Source organism: Petromyzon marinus, chromosome 38 (assembly GCF_048934315.1).
Source record: "Petromyzon marinus isolate PM22_M1 ecotype Great Lakes invasive population chromosome 38, UKy_Petmar_22M1.pri1.0, whole genome shotgun sequence".
Taxonomy (NCBI): Eukaryota; Metazoa; Chordata; class Hyperoartia; order Petromyzontiformes; family Petromyzontidae; genus Petromyzon; species Petromyzon marinus.
Genome location: NC_133704.1, coordinates 10,868,015 through 10,883,133, shown reverse-complemented (window position 1 = coordinate 10,883,133; position 15,119 = coordinate 10,868,015). Strand labels below are relative to the sequence as shown.

At 49.3% G+C, this 15,119-nt stretch overlaps 1 protein-coding gene across 1 annotated transcript in view; it reads left to right on the top strand.

Moving 5' to 3' along the window:
* The window catches only part of USP32 (ubiquitin specific peptidase 32), an 83,851-nt gene extending 71,192 nt beyond the window's left edge, over nt 1-12,659 (top strand). Inside the window, exons 32-35 of the mRNA XM_032967618.2 lie at nt 402-1,132; nt 3,151-3,345; nt 4,496-4,588; nt 4,999-12,659. Coding sequence (XP_032823509.2) covers nt 402-1,132; nt 3,151-3,345; nt 4,496-4,588; nt 4,999-5,172 — 1,193 coding nt within the window. The 3' untranslated portion in view covers nt 5,173-12,659. The remainder of the gene's footprint in view (nt 1-401; nt 1,133-3,150; nt 3,346-4,495; nt 4,589-4,998) is intronic.
* The last annotated feature ends 2,460 nt before the right edge of the window (nt 12,660-15,119 follow it).

Here is a 15,119-nt window from a genome sequence, read left to right as displayed (position 1 = left end):
AACATTCACTCTTGACCTCGTTTTCAATAATTTTGTTTGTTGCTGACCACTTGGCCAGTTTTGTCTGCGCTCAGGATCTGTGATAAAAAAGCACCCTTGTGCGAGCTTCATTGTTCATTCTAGTTTCTAGTTTTCCCAGCCTTATTCCAATTGTGCTTTTGTAGCATCATGTCCCCTGATACTAGTTATCAGTTCGGAACTCAAGCAGACCCGGCGCAACCACCAACCCCACCCCCCCCCCCCCGAATGTTAGAGATTGGTCCGTGCAAGAACTACCCGTGTGACCGTTTTTTGCTTTTAATCCACACCTTGATGAACGGTGGTTATTCTTTACTTTCACTCGTTAATCTTACAAACACAACCTGACCGGTCTTTAAACCCGACCGGTCTCTTTCTGACAGCTTCAGGTGGAGGCTCCAACAGCCCAAGCCCGAGCAGCGGAGGCAGCAGGACTGGCAGCCCCGCCGGCAGCCCGCGCTTCGGCACCAAGGCGCGCTCGCATCTGCGGCCCAAGCAGTTTGCGCCGGGGAAGGGTCCCCTGCGCCTGGCTCGGGGTAAAAAGAAAGACGGCCTCGCGGGCAGCCGGGAAAACCTGCAGGGAGTCGACTCGGCCGCCCCCTGCAAGGGACAGGCCCCGCTGCACGGGGGCGACTCCAAGGCCAGCTCGACGGACGCCGTGTCGGCGGCGGGGGGCGGAGGAGCCGGCTTCGTTGGCGGTGCCGGCGAAGACGCCTTGTCCTTGGTTTTGCCAAATGACCAAAATCCCAACGGTGACAGCGGCCAGCAGTGCCTTCCTTCGACAGAGAGCGGCCGGCAAGGCTGCGTGAGAGTTTGCGAAAGCGGCCTGGGGCCTGAATGCAGCGACTCTTCCCGGCTGCGGGACGCTTTCCGCAGGGCGGGTAGCGGAGCGAGCCTCGAGGTCGTGAGCACTTGCGGCGGCGGCAGTAGAAGCGACCACGGTGACAACGCGGAGGGGAGCGTGCAGGTGGCAGGTGAGGTGTGCCTAGAGAGGAGCAGCAGCGAGACCCTGGAGGGCGGCAGCGGGGAGGCGCTTGGTGCGGCGGTGAGCTGCCTCGACACGCTGGACACGAGCAGCAGTGGCTTCAGCAGCAAGGAGGACCTCTCTGCCCAGGTGAACCCTGCCGTCTGCAGTGACATTCCGTACATGTTGTCTCACAACATGTCTTTCCTCTGATCCAAAGCAACCTGGCCTTAAATCAATCATTGTGTCTTATATTTATTTATATAACGCCTTGTTGCAAGGCACTTTACAACAATTATACCATTTTTCTTGGTTCTTTCGGTAAAGTCACGTAGAAGGGAATATAATAAAATAATAAAAATCAAACAATTAAATGCTCACGACGTTTCGATTGCAACACAAGCAATCATCATCAGGTGTGAAAACCACAGCAAGAAAATTTGAAAAAAGTGGCGGTTTTTTTATTTTTAAAACGTCGTGAGAATTTAATTGTTTGATTTTTATTATTTTATTATTTCCCTTCTACGTGACTTTACCGAAAGAACCAAGAATATGAATTCCTGCAGTCACGAAAGCTTTAAATCGAAAAATTATACCATTGTACAATAAGATGATGGTGGATGAAATAAAGAGTGGGAGTATTAAAAAGTGGTGGTGTAGTAGTTATGTTGATAGTTTGGGGAAGAGGTGGGAGTGGTTAAGGAGGGGTTTGGGTAGGGTTAGTGATAGGGGTTGGGGTAGTGATAGGGGTTGTGGTAGTGATAGGGGTTGTGGTAGTGATAGGGGTTGGGGTAATGATAGGGGTTGGGTGAGTGATAGAGGTTGGGTTCGTGATAGGGGTTGCAGTAGTGACAGGGGAGGGTTTGTGATTGGGGTAGTGATAGGGTTAGTGATATGGGTTGGGGTAGTGATATGGTTTGGGGTAGTGATAAGGGTTGGGGTAGTGATAGGGTTAGTGATATGGGTTGGGGTCGTGATAAGGCAAGTGTTCGTGATGATAGGGGTTGGGGTAGTGATAGGGTTAGTGATATGGGTTGGGGTAGTGATAGGGTTAGTGATATGGGTTGGGGTAGTGATAAGGCTAGGGTTAGTGATAGGGGTTGGGGTAGTGATATGGGTTGGGGTGGGCTTGGTTGTAACTGGTGTGGGGGGGTGGGGGCAGGGAGCAGTAGTAGGATACTCTTTGGTTCTTTCGGTAAAGTCACGTAGGTATAAAAAATAAAATAAATTATACCTACGTGACTTTACCAAAAGAGTATGGATCCCTGCAGTCACGAAAACTTCAAATCTAGATAGTAGTAGGATAGGCAAGGGAGAAGCGATGGGAGCGGAAGCAGGTCCGAGAAGACGATTGTTTTTTGCTGCAGTGGGAGTTTATTCCAGTTAAGGGGAACAAGAAGGGCAAAGGAACGAGAGCGAGACTGGGCGCAGGGCGAGGGAGGCACAGAGACGGATGGTAGAGATTGGGAGCGGAGAGGAACGGGATGGGACACCGTAAGATATCAGAGAAGAAAGATCGGGTGGGGCAAGACCGTGGGAGGGATTTCTAGATGAGACAGGTGTTTATTTTCAAACAAAAATAAGATTTTAGAGCTACAGATTTAATTATGTATCAATTAATCTGTTAAAATCATTCAATGAGCCGTGCATGTAAGACTCAATTGCTTGTAAATCTATTTCTTATTTAGCTCGTAGGTTTTTTTTGTTTTCGCAGCCACTTGTAATCTTAAGTGTTCTTCCGGATGTTGAGTTTTCTGTTACCAGACCCTAGTGCAGTCGCCTTAAAGTTAAAAGCTCGAGACCATGTTCGCATAATTTGAATGTTCAATTATTGGGGACTAAATAGTGTGCGGCGAAAGTGGTCATGGCGAGAGACGGAAAAGTGAGTGGGCCAGGGCAAGACACATCATCAGACGGGGACGCTCGGCGAGACTAATGACGCAGTGTGAGCCAATGAATGGCATCTGTTTGAGAGGACATCCACTCTGGAGATGGAGTGATAAAAGTTGCTCATATGCAGGTGCTAGGATAATTCGTACATCACGGGATTCTGCGAGATGGCAGAGGCTTCGGGAGGGAGGCCATTCCATTGATTATCGCCGATGAGGTTCAGTGGGAATAATGAGCGTGTGTGTGACAGAGTTGCGCGTCTCTCTCTCTCTGTGTAGGATGGGGTGAAGGAGGACTGCGGTGGTGATATGTGGCCGACGAGCGTGGCTTCGGACAAACTCCCCAACGGAGCCCCCGGCATCGGTGCCATGCCTCTGGAGCCGTCCGCCAGTGCGGACAGAAGCGACTGTGAAACGGAAACCTCTGAAGACTCTGACGAGACGAAGCCCATCTATGATCTCTACGCCATTTCGGTAGGGGGGGGGGGGGGGCGTTGCCCGTGAGTGCGTGCGGTTGTGTGTGTGTGGGGAGCCGTAGTGTAGCGGTTAGTGTGCTGCGCTATGAACCCACCTCACGACCAACATCGCCGATGATTATCTGAACCGGTCCTGGGCCTCCACTCGATCGAATCAGCCTCAAATGAGTACCTGGAGCAGTGCATAAACATCACCACTGGGGAGACATAGGCGGTCTCCGTGGTGTTGGCCACCCACGCCAATGTGTACCGTTCTGACCTTCATTGGTGCTCACTAACAACACTTGCCCCAACAGTCTGTTAAGGCTATATGGTGGATCTTTGTCTTTGCATTGTGTATGTGTGCCAATGATATTTAATTTATATATAAGTATGACTGAGTTGGTGTAGAGGACTTTACTTAAAAAACCTGGTCGAGCATTGTCTTTGCCTATGATTTTAAAGTTAATAAATAGCCCTTTGTGGGAAGCAAGTAGTGATAGACCTGTAGAGATGCTGCACTCTGCAATGCGAATGTGGAATTTCCACAACCGGCTCATATTTGAAAGTTATACATATGTGAATGGTTTTAATATTGAGCGGTGAAGTTGAAAGTCACCATTTCAAAAAAGAATACGCGAACGGGAGAGCCACAAGGATATTATCGTTCAGTCTTGTTCGTTTCCACGGTTCTGCGGTGTTTACAGTTGTTGCGAGCGATACCGTTCCCGGCCCTCCCCTAGGTAAAGATCAGCTTTAAGTGAGTACCTGGTGCATTGTATGAACATCAGCACATGGTGTTAGCCACACCACCCCATCGTACGCATTGCTAGCCAACATTGGTTCTCGTTAACAGCACTCGTCCCAACAGTCTGTTAAGGGGATCTTTGTGTGTGTGTGTATATGTATATTTTTACGTTTGTCTTTATGTACGTATGTGTAAGCATCAAACAGGCCAGGGTTCTGGGCTGTTATTGGTGCTTTCGGAGTCCCTGACTCTCCGCTAGAAATCATTAAGGGCCTTGTGGGGGGTGCGACAGGGATGTCCTCTGGCTCCCACATTATATGGCCTCAAGGTTCACCTGGCCTGGCACAGACACCGTGGTGACGTAACCGTCATTCAATGGCAAATTGCGGGTATTGCTGTGTGTGTGTGTCTGTGTACGCAGTGTCACTCTGGCATCATGGGCGGAGGCCACTACGTGACCTATGCCCGAAACCCCAACACCAAGTGGTACTGCTACAATGACAGCAGCTGCAAGGTGAGCAGCAGGACACTTGGAGCTGTTGCCATCGCTGTGTGTGGATGCTGCCCCCGCAGTGCCGAGAGCACCGTGGAGGGCGAGGGTTGGTGGATTTCACATAATTGTGGAACTCTCTCAAGCTTGATGATGGGGGTGGGGGTATGGGGTGGTCCCGATGTTTCTCTCCACCTGCTGGGACCTTCTTCAGGAACTTAAGAACCTTTCAGAACTTGGAACGAAATGCGCCTCGACCCGAAAACACGTGGGAGAGCTATGCAGCACGAGCACGGAAACCCCAGCGCAGTAGTCAAACGGCAACTTTCATTAACGAATGACATTTCCGCCTCGTACCTTTCGTTGCTCTCTCTGCCGCCGCCGCCGCCAACATTACCCGTTGCTCACCTGGCGCTTTGTCCTCTCGGCCTCAGGAGGTCCACGAGGACGAGATCGACACGGACTCGGCCTACCTCCTCTTCTACGAGCGCCGTGGCCTGGACGGGCGCGCCTTCCTGCCCACCCTGCACGGACGCTGCCCCGTCGACACCAGCAGCCTGGACGAGGACTTCGAGTCCGATTACCGCAAGTACTGCGTCATCCAGTAGCTCCCGCTGCGACGACCGGGGAGAGGTCCCCCGCCGCCGCTGGATTGGGACGCCGCACTTGAGTTCGGGCCTCCGATGAACGTTGCGCGCGTCTCGATCCCGGGGTGGGCCCGTTAATGTCGCGTGCAAGCGTATGCCGACGGGCGTTTCTGGGCCAGCATGCACCACGACGACGACGACGACCTTTGGACCTGTGGGGCGCGGCCGCGTGTCCTGTGCGCACAACGTCGTCTCGAGGGCCGCGCCGACGACCGGACGAGCGCCGTCGCGCAGCGTCGCTCCTCGCAAACGTAATTCCCCCAAGGCTGGCGCTTGTCCCCTCGACACGCGACGTCTGCCCGTGTTCATTCTTTGAAGTCAACGCGGAACGAACACACGCTGCCGTTGCCGCGCCGTTGGCTTTCCAAATTCTGCGTCGAAAAATGGTGCAAGTAAGTGGTGCATGTTGCTGTTCCAGCCATCGTCAAGCCCAGTCTCTTGGAGCATACTGGCCCGTGAAATTGTAGAGCTCTTTGTTGAAGTCCACGTGTCCAAGTTTGAGACGTGCTTCTCCCCTGGCATGCACCGTGCGTGTCCACAGTGCAGTCTTCCCGAGCATCCTTGAAAGAAATTTCCGTACAGCTACTCGTTCATCCGGTATCTTAGGTAGCTTTCGTTGACGTGAAGCAGCTTTGCTTTGCGGGGTTTATTGTCATGTGAGCAGTACCAGCTGGAGGTCAACACGGGACCAAACAAGTGAAACAAAGCGACCTCACGTGGCCTCTATCCCACACCTGCCCCAGCAAGTGCCACCCTCGTCCCCCCCGCCCCCACCCCCCACAGGATACCGGCGTGAATGCGCACGTGTGTTTGTGTCCCAGATAAATCACAGCACAAATATTATTGACATCAAAAGAACCCACGGCCGTGTCAGGAAAGTGCGTCTGCTTGCAGGCCCTTGAAGAGAGAGCTCCGGGTTCAGAACGAAGTGTTGGCATGGACTCTTATCGACGCAGTGCAAGACACCAGGCCAAGGACAAATGTTGGCTGGTGATCCTTTGCCAACCCCTCCACGCCTGCCCAGTGCCAGGGAAACGGAGGGAGCCTCGGTGCAGTATGTGTTAGGGACGAGATATGCCATGCCGTGAAGACAGGCGTGCCATTCACACACACACACACACGCGCATTGCCATGTAGAGCCCGCATTGCGTATGCACTTCTCAGAAAAGTGTCGGTTTGTTGCTTTCATAAACCTGTTTTTGTGGCTGTTCGCACCCAGTGGGTTCTGACCGGTTACTCTTGAGAGCACTTTTAGCCGTGCCCTCATCACGCAGACATGTGACCTGCGGGATTAGGGCAAATTCTACCGATGTGGTCTGGACGGAGGAGGGCCACTTCTGAACTGTTTTCATCAGTTGAATTCAGAGTGTCACACGCATAAGCACACGCACTTGCACTCCCGCACCGGCGTCCGTGTGCGTACGGGTGAATGGCCGCGCATTCACCGGATCAAGCGCAACTCGGTCACGGACCTTGCGCGTACACGTGCGCGTTCGTAAAAACATGTGCATGGATCCACAAGTACATATCCACACAGGTGAACAAAACCCTTCCGTATGGACCAATTAAGCCTCGCAGACACGGGAGATAATCCACACGTGCCATTATACGCCGTGAGAACACGACAAGCAATGTTCTCTGTTCATCCAGAAACGTCGCGCCGATTCTCAAGGCGCTTTCTCATGAAGGTTCTGGATTGGAATGTTTGGCAATTTCCTTTTAAGGAGTTATGGGAAGGATCTGGAATTATACAGAGAAAATCCACGCATCTGTAGGGGAACAACTCTTAAGGTCCACACAGATGAGCTCATGAGCCCAGTTCGTTCCCCCCCCCCCCCCCATCGACCACCTGGCAGTCCTACGGGTTTTGGAGTTTCACAAATCCGTGCGATGCAGATTTACTCACAGCTCTTGCAAGACGTCTGGTTAGCATCGAGGAGTCGGCCAAATTACCCTTCAGAGGGGGGGGGGGCACTTTCAGCTCCCTCCAATAAAGCTTGGAGTGTGAGAATGAACTTGCAGGGCTTCTCTTTTACCTTTTACACAGGGTGCCGTTATTTTCTCATTTATTCTCTACGTACCTACTTCTTACCACCAGATCTTACACATGGACCCTTGTCTCCAAATAGCTGGTTAACGGGGGGGGGGGGAGTGTGCCACTAGACTTGGCCGACCATGCGAACAACGTTTGTGGAGGTCACGTTTCGGGTTTCCAGTCTTTGGGTTGACACGTGACAGAGAATTTTGAGCTCCAACAAACCCGGTGGGGGGGGGGAAGAGGCATTGACGTGTTAATTCCACTGCAAACCTTGGTGTGGTTGAAGCGTCTTGCTTTGGAGCCTTTGCGAGCGTCCCATCTAAATAGTTAAATTTATTCATTTTGAATTGACGTCGAACCACAATACGATTCGTTTCCCCTCCACGTGTCAAGTCAGATTCACTTTTCAGAATTGTCTACACTGTCGACGTCACGTCACGCCCCGTACAACAACCCTTTGTTGTCATCGGCGCGTAATCAAATGTGAGAAGAAAAAATGCATTCCATCTCGTGCCGCTCCATCTGTTGACGATTCTACAAAGGTCGTGCTCTTGATTATTCCAATGTAGGCTGCTGCAGAGAGTAGCCTGAAATGGGGTATATTTAAAGAAAGGTTCAAAATCAAAGTTCCACAACAATTCTAGCTGTGACATTCTTCCGCTGCAAATCATCCGCGTTTCTCAAGCCCCCCCTCACGCTTTTAGACGTGGATCTGTTACAACCTTTATTTCGGGTCTTATTTATTACAACTTTAAAAGTGCTGGGGTTTGTTTTTTTTCTGCCGTGCTGCTTGGCACTTTGGGGCTATTCTGTGCAGGACTTCCATCTGCACCCCGCGCCGTACCCACCTGTGCGTTTGTTTTACTTCATTTGTAATTATCATCGTCGTCGGGCCATGTTCGATCCGCTGCTGGATGAAGGCCACGAGATGATTCGGTGATTTCGATTGACTCCCGTCAACAAAAATGGGACTTGCATGCAATGCTACATGCAGATTCCTCACGCATCGACATATATCTGCTGTATACTGCCTATACATTATATATAAAACACAAGGATGTATATAGCCTCCTGGTTAATGCCTCTGATTAGCACAATAAGCAGGCTTGGTTTGTTTTTGTCCCCCATGCATTATCCTATAGAGCAGTGGTTCTTCACCTTTACTCCAGCCTGGTTCTCAGAAAGGGCATCTCGCACCCCCAGGGGGTGCGTGCACCCCAGGTTAAGAAGAACCGCTGCTATAGACGGAGCCGATAACTTTTTTATTATTATTATTAACGTACCCGTGTGTAGAAATGCATACAGCGATTTGAAATCCCCGGCCTCGACTGACAACAGGCGTAAGAGAATCTTCACCCAGCCACTGTGTGCAGCCCCCGGCGCGTGACGGCGTGGTTTGTTTTTTTTAATCGCGCGCGCCCAGACCTGTGTTCTCGCGGAGTTACGTTCAAGCCCCGCACGCATGGCACCGTGGGGGACGCGCGTGTCGTCTCGCGTCAATTCGTGGGTCGCGTAATAAGGGATCGTTCAACTTTGTCGACGTTTTCCGAAACGGCAATTATTGGCGAGCGCGCCGGGACTCGCAATGCAGAGGTTCACCGGTTCGGGTTGATCTCCCGGCGCGGCAGTCGAAAGAATGTGGCGAGATGATTAAATACCCCGCCCCAACCACCGCCACCGCCACTGCCTCTGTCCAGCCGGCAATGTACATTGGGTGCACCGCAGTTAGTCATTCGGTAGGTGCCATATGTGGTGGGGTAGAGTGTGGATGCTCCCACCTCTGCCAGAACGTCTGTCCTACATAGACAAGTCGGGAGAATACGCTCGAGCAGGAGTGGTGTGAGAAAGCACCCCCGCCTCCCGATTTAGCACGGGTGAGCTTACGTAGCGGTGCGAAAGAAGTTCAGCGTACACGCAAAGCAATTTCGGGGCTGCACCCTTACCTTTGCACAAGGAAATGTTTTCTGCGAGAGAGAGCGCGAATTAATTGTTGATATTCAGAGACACAGTTTTGTTGGAATAGTTGGGAATGGCATCCGTGTAAGACTTCACCCCTTGCATCCAGTCTGCTTGCCCGTGACAAATGTTGGTATTGTTGAACAAGCCCCAACTGGAAGGGCTGTGGAGCTAAACTGGAAGTTTGTATATATTGTTCTGTTTATTATGAATTTATAAAAGAGCATATTTAAGTTGTTTACATGGCACCACGTGATGATGATAATATCTGTGCATCTATACCCGCCTGCCCCCTCTGCCCTCTGCCCAGAGCCTCGACTGCTGTTACTCCGTGGGCCGCGTTCATTATGTAGGCAGGCGCGTTTAGAATCGGCGTCAGGTAAATCCGCTGACTTGCTATATGCATATTTGGAAGATTGTTTAAAATATATGTGATATTAATTTATGCAAACCAATTAAAGAGTGGAGTGCGGTTTATTTAATAATTATATAGTTTTCCTCCAAGTGAACTAATTCCTTTGTAGTGTCAGTGTTAAAGTGTTTTTTTTTTTCAGTATTAAAAAAGAGACCGGACGGACACAGCCACACGTGCACCCACCAGGGGGCGGTGGGGGGGAGAGGGGACGACTTGGAGGTCACTCGCCATCGCAGAATCCTGCAGGGCGGGGCGACCTCACTGTCACGCGACCTCTACTGTCACGCGACCTCTACTGTCACGCGACCTCACTGTCACGCGACCTCACTGTCATGCGACCTCACTGTCACGCGACCTCACTGTCACGCGACCTCACTGTCACGCGACCTCACTGTCACGCGACCTCTACTGTCACGCGACCTCACTGTCACGCGACCTCACTGTCACGCGGCCTCACTGTCACGCGACCTCACTGTCACGCGACCTCACTGTCACGCGACCTTTACTGTCACGCGACCTTTACTGTCACGCGACCTTTACTGTCACGCGACCTTTACTGTCACGCGACCTCACTGTCACGCGACCTCACTGTCACGCGACCTCACTGTCACGCGACCTTTACTGTCACGCGACCTTTACTGTCACGGGACCTTTACTTGTCACCCACTGCAACGTCCAGTTGGCTCCCGTCGTTTCGAACTCCTTTCCACAAAATCGGTGGATACTTGGTTGCATCGATTCTAAAGATAAATTTGGTTTTAAACAACAAAGAGTTTGTGGTATGGCTTCCACACTATAGCATAGCAATGTAAGATTCTACTAACAGATTTCAACTTCATAGATGCGTTGTACTTAGGAGGCTAAGCCCTTTGTATGATTTTTGTCATAAAATACACAACAATGTACAACTTTGTTATGTATACTGTTACAGATAATGCAGATGTGGTACTACTGATGTCTGGCGTTGTTGTGTGGTCTCACTATCCGCTGTGATGCTGTCAGTTGTGATCGGGATTTCGTGGATTGTTTGGAGGTGGGAAAAGGCGAGACAGCGTCGTCAGGAGGCTCTCGCGTTGAATGCATCGTTGCGTTGAAAAGTAAATTTGTCAATGTCGTGTTTAGGAAGTTTTTTTTTCATATTCCCCGGATTAAAATAATAACCTCCATGGATCTGCGCCCAGCTACTCAATATGATAAATGTGCTTAAGAACAAATCGCAAAGTGAGGACACGGACTGAAAAACCGAAGAGCGATGTCGGGGGGTGGGGAGGGGAAGGAGAGTTGATGATTCGTGATGTGTGAAATGTGTGTAGCGGGTTCAACGAGGTGGTGATGTGTGCTCAATGGAATCCGCCGGCTCTTTTAGAATGAATTCTGGTCATAGAGCGACCGAGGTGTATCTTGCTTTAATGTACGCCATTGGTGGGCGGACACGACTGGTGTTCGTTAATTGTGACAATGTGCCATGTGTCGAAAATGTATGTTCCGTAAAATGAGTTTCGGAGAGACTTTTCCCGGATTGCTGGGCCCAGCGTTGATTCTCACTCGCCACGTTTCATTTTGGGTGCTTTTCAGCCTTTGCTTGATTTGTTGAGATTCAATGCCTGAACTTGTTGTCTGGTTTCAATGGACCCAACGATGTCAACCGATTCCCATAATTTCCGTGTCAAATAATTTGGTGGCCAATCAAAGACTTTGAAATGCCTTACTGATGCAGTTTTTAGTGGCCGGTAGTAAAGGTTTATTTGATAACACGCTTCTTCAAGTCGTCCTTCTGCGCGCATCGTTGAAGGCGTAAGTGCTTTGTAAGAGTTTGTCTGTGCGTGCGAAATGCACTTTGTTAATTGCATTGATTTTCACGGTCGAAAACTAAGATGTGACACAATGCGTTTAAAAAACAAAAAGAATCCGATTGAAACCAATTAACGGCGAGCGATATTGACGAGTGCCACAACATATCTCTGAAATGTATTTCCGCCCAGTGCAGATAAGGTGAACGGGCACGTGAGTGCGGTTTCTGGCCCAATTTTGTTTTATTTGCTTGTTTCGCGTTTGCTTCGTTGGAACGCTATTTGAAATGCAGTACATTAATATTCGACTTTCATAGAGCCATCTTGAGGTTTTGTTTTTCGTTGTGGCTGCGTACGCCCCTCGCGCATTGTGTACGTTGAGAGTGCTATGCATTCTTCACGAAAGCGCTGTTATTTTTTGCATTATTTTCATTCTAGTTGTGCATGGAAATGAGTAGGACAATTACAGACGTCTCTATCCCAGACGTCTGGGATGATGACTCTTGAGCACCTAGCTCCTACTGGATGGTCACACACTTTTGCCAAGTGGTGAATGTTGTCAAAGTCAGCTCATAAGCATGGGCGATAAGTGTGATGATTTGCATCTTGCTTTTCCTTAGGCGATCCAAACTTAATGAGAGTCCCAAAATTTAAGCCCTTCACTATCGGAATGAAAATTTGATTCATCTGCCTTGGACCGAAGTGAATATTAAAAGCCCGTGGAAACATTTATTTTTTGAGATGGTGATTTAGCCCCTTTTGGCGTCCGCAGTCTCTTTAACGTTAATCGACATTTGAATACCGTATGCCCGACGAATCGAGCCTGTGCAATGATTTCGATGATATAATTACTGTAGTTGTGATTTTTATCCAGGCTTCATATTTAGTTTTACAACTTTTAAGATGCTTATTGCCGTATGCGTTTTTCCTAATGACAACTTTCTTTTGGAAGATTTATACATCACGTCGTGTGAACGGACACTGAGATTTGAACTGTAAAGTGCACTGATTATTTTATTGTCAATAATTGTTTTTGCGTGCAAATAACAAGCGCGTGCGTGCGTGCGTGCCCGCGTGTGTGTGTGTGTGTGCATGCTCGAGTAGAAGTCACTGAGTGCAGCTTTAAAAAAAAAATTGTTCCAACTTGACAGCAAATACAACCGCTCAGGAATGTGTAAAAGGTTCCACAGAGGGGGCGGGGGTTCGTTTAATGAATATGAATAAATAATAAAAATGGCACTTTAGCAAAGCTGGTCCCACACGCGCTGTCTTTTGGTGTTGAACTCGGTATGACGCGTGCGTGCGCACACACAGACACAAACAGCAAATGACACCCCCCCCACCCCCCCGGACTATGCAATGCGGTAGCGGGAGCTCGTCGCCTGTTAACAGCCCCCTTGAAGCTGGTGGTGGAAATGTCACGTTCCTATGGCAGGGGTGAGTCTAAAAGCGCATTCATTTGTGTGATGTGAAGAAAATGGGCTTGGTTGCCCAAAATGTCGCCTATCACAGTATATACAGGGTGCTTCAAAAAACATGTTAACACCTCGGACTATCGTTTTTAATGGAAAAAGAACGGACGATACGCTGCAACGTGATAACAAATGCGTTAATAGCTTTGAAAAGTCCGTCTTCAATTGTTCGCCGTCATTGTCAACGAATGCCTGGAATATTCTCCAGGTGGTCTCCAGATCCCGGAGGCACATTTCTGTATTTAAGTCTGCTTTGAAATCCCATCTCTTTAAAGTGGCCTTCCCTCTTTAGTTTGGGTCGGTTGCCCTTGGTTGTTTTTTGTTTCCTGATTTCCATGCATTGTGCATTGGAATCCTAGGATAGAATGCGCATGATTAATTTGAATGATGTATTTTTAATTTTAAGGCCACTTATTGGCTAATGTGTTGAGGGGTTGTTTTCTCTCTCTCTACAAGAACCACTGTTGACTTCCCATAAGCGGTACTTTATTGACCCTTGATGTCTAAACCTCATTGATTGAAATCAACCACACTGAACCACAGTTACCACCTGAAGGTCCCTGTTTTATTCCTGCTCGTCACAGCATCCCTACTGATTGCATTTTCCTGATCAATACAAGCAAATTAAGCGAGAACCTTTTTTTTGCAAAGCGAGTGGTGTTTATCGTCCAATTTACATTTACTGGCCGCATAAATCGGTAGCAGTGAAGCATTTCCAGCGCTTTGTGGTGGTTCCCGGCAAGTGAGATGCATGGTGCTCTGCGTCTGATCGATCAGTAAAACAGTCGTTGCATTTTTAATGTATGGGGTCCAAACGATCACGTTCAAAAGTTCACCGATCGCACACAAGGATCGGCGGCCAGAACTTGTGTGCACAAAACAGAGCCCGGACCGCATGGCAAGTGGCCGATTGCCGTATCCGGTTGGGGGGGGTGGCGCATTGTGGCGTGGCAAGCGGTTCAGTCTAAGAGCGCAATACCTTTCTTAAATCCTCCCCACCCCTTTGTCCACCCAGCAGTATAAACGTATAAGGGGGAAAGAACACGCGCGCACACACAGGGCTATACCGAAATAAAGAAACTGAAACCCCCATTGGGTGGTTTGCGAGCGGTGGGGTAAAGTGTGGGACGCGAGGCGAAGACTTGACCACCACCCCCCACCCCATACTCGGTACCGCAAGGACATGCTGCACAGAGACAGCCCGCATCAATTGCGAGGTATACGGTACTTTTATTGCAGTCTTTATCAACACGAGTACACGGGTATGACACGCGTGCGACACGTTCACTGCGGCTGTACAGTAATAGGTTTTTACCCTTTTATCTGGCACAAAAACTGACACCTTTATACAAGGCATCATGTTTGCAATAACCACAACACAAGCAGTCAAAATGCAAACAAAAAAGACAACTCTGATAATAATATGCACTGGCCTTGAATTTGATTGGTCCACACCCGAGACGGCTTTTCTTAGAGCCCAGTCTCCACTGGTGTTGGACCAGAAGATGCCAAAAGGCGTACAACTCAAAAACCTATTACTACATCTTGTTACTGGCAAAGGAGGTCTCATAATGTAAGTGCTTACCCCGAGCTCTCAATACTCTGATAGTGCGCTGTTTTTGAGTTGTACGCCTTTGGCGTCTTCTGGTCCAACACCAGTGGAGACTAGGCTCTAAGAAAAGCCGTCTCGGGTGTGGAGCAATCAAATTCAAGGACAGTGCCAATATTATTATCAGAGTTGTCTCTTTTGTTTGCATTTTGACTACTTGTGTTGTGGTTATTGCAAACATGATGCCTTGAATAAAGGTGTCAGTTTTTGTGCCAGGTAAAAGGGTAAAAACCTATTACTATATCTTGTTACTGGCAAAGGAGGTCTCATAATGCGGCTGTACATTCTCAAACTTTGACAACGCTACCACTTTGGTGGTGACTTAGGGGCCGTCCGTAAATGACGTCACGCGATTTTGGACGATTTTTTACCCCCCCCCCCTCGTCACACGGCGTCACAAAATCAGAACCCCCCACCTCAAATATGACGTCACAAAGCTCTGCCCCCCCCCCCCCCGTATTTAATGTGGCGCTGCACTGATGTTGTAGGAGAAAACATTTATGAAAAAGTATTTAATTAAGTAGAAAGTGTTGTCTATATTTATTTAAAGTTGCGCATTTTGATGTGACGTCACATTTCTCAACCACCCCCCCCCCATCGTCACACATCGTCACAAATGTCAGACCCC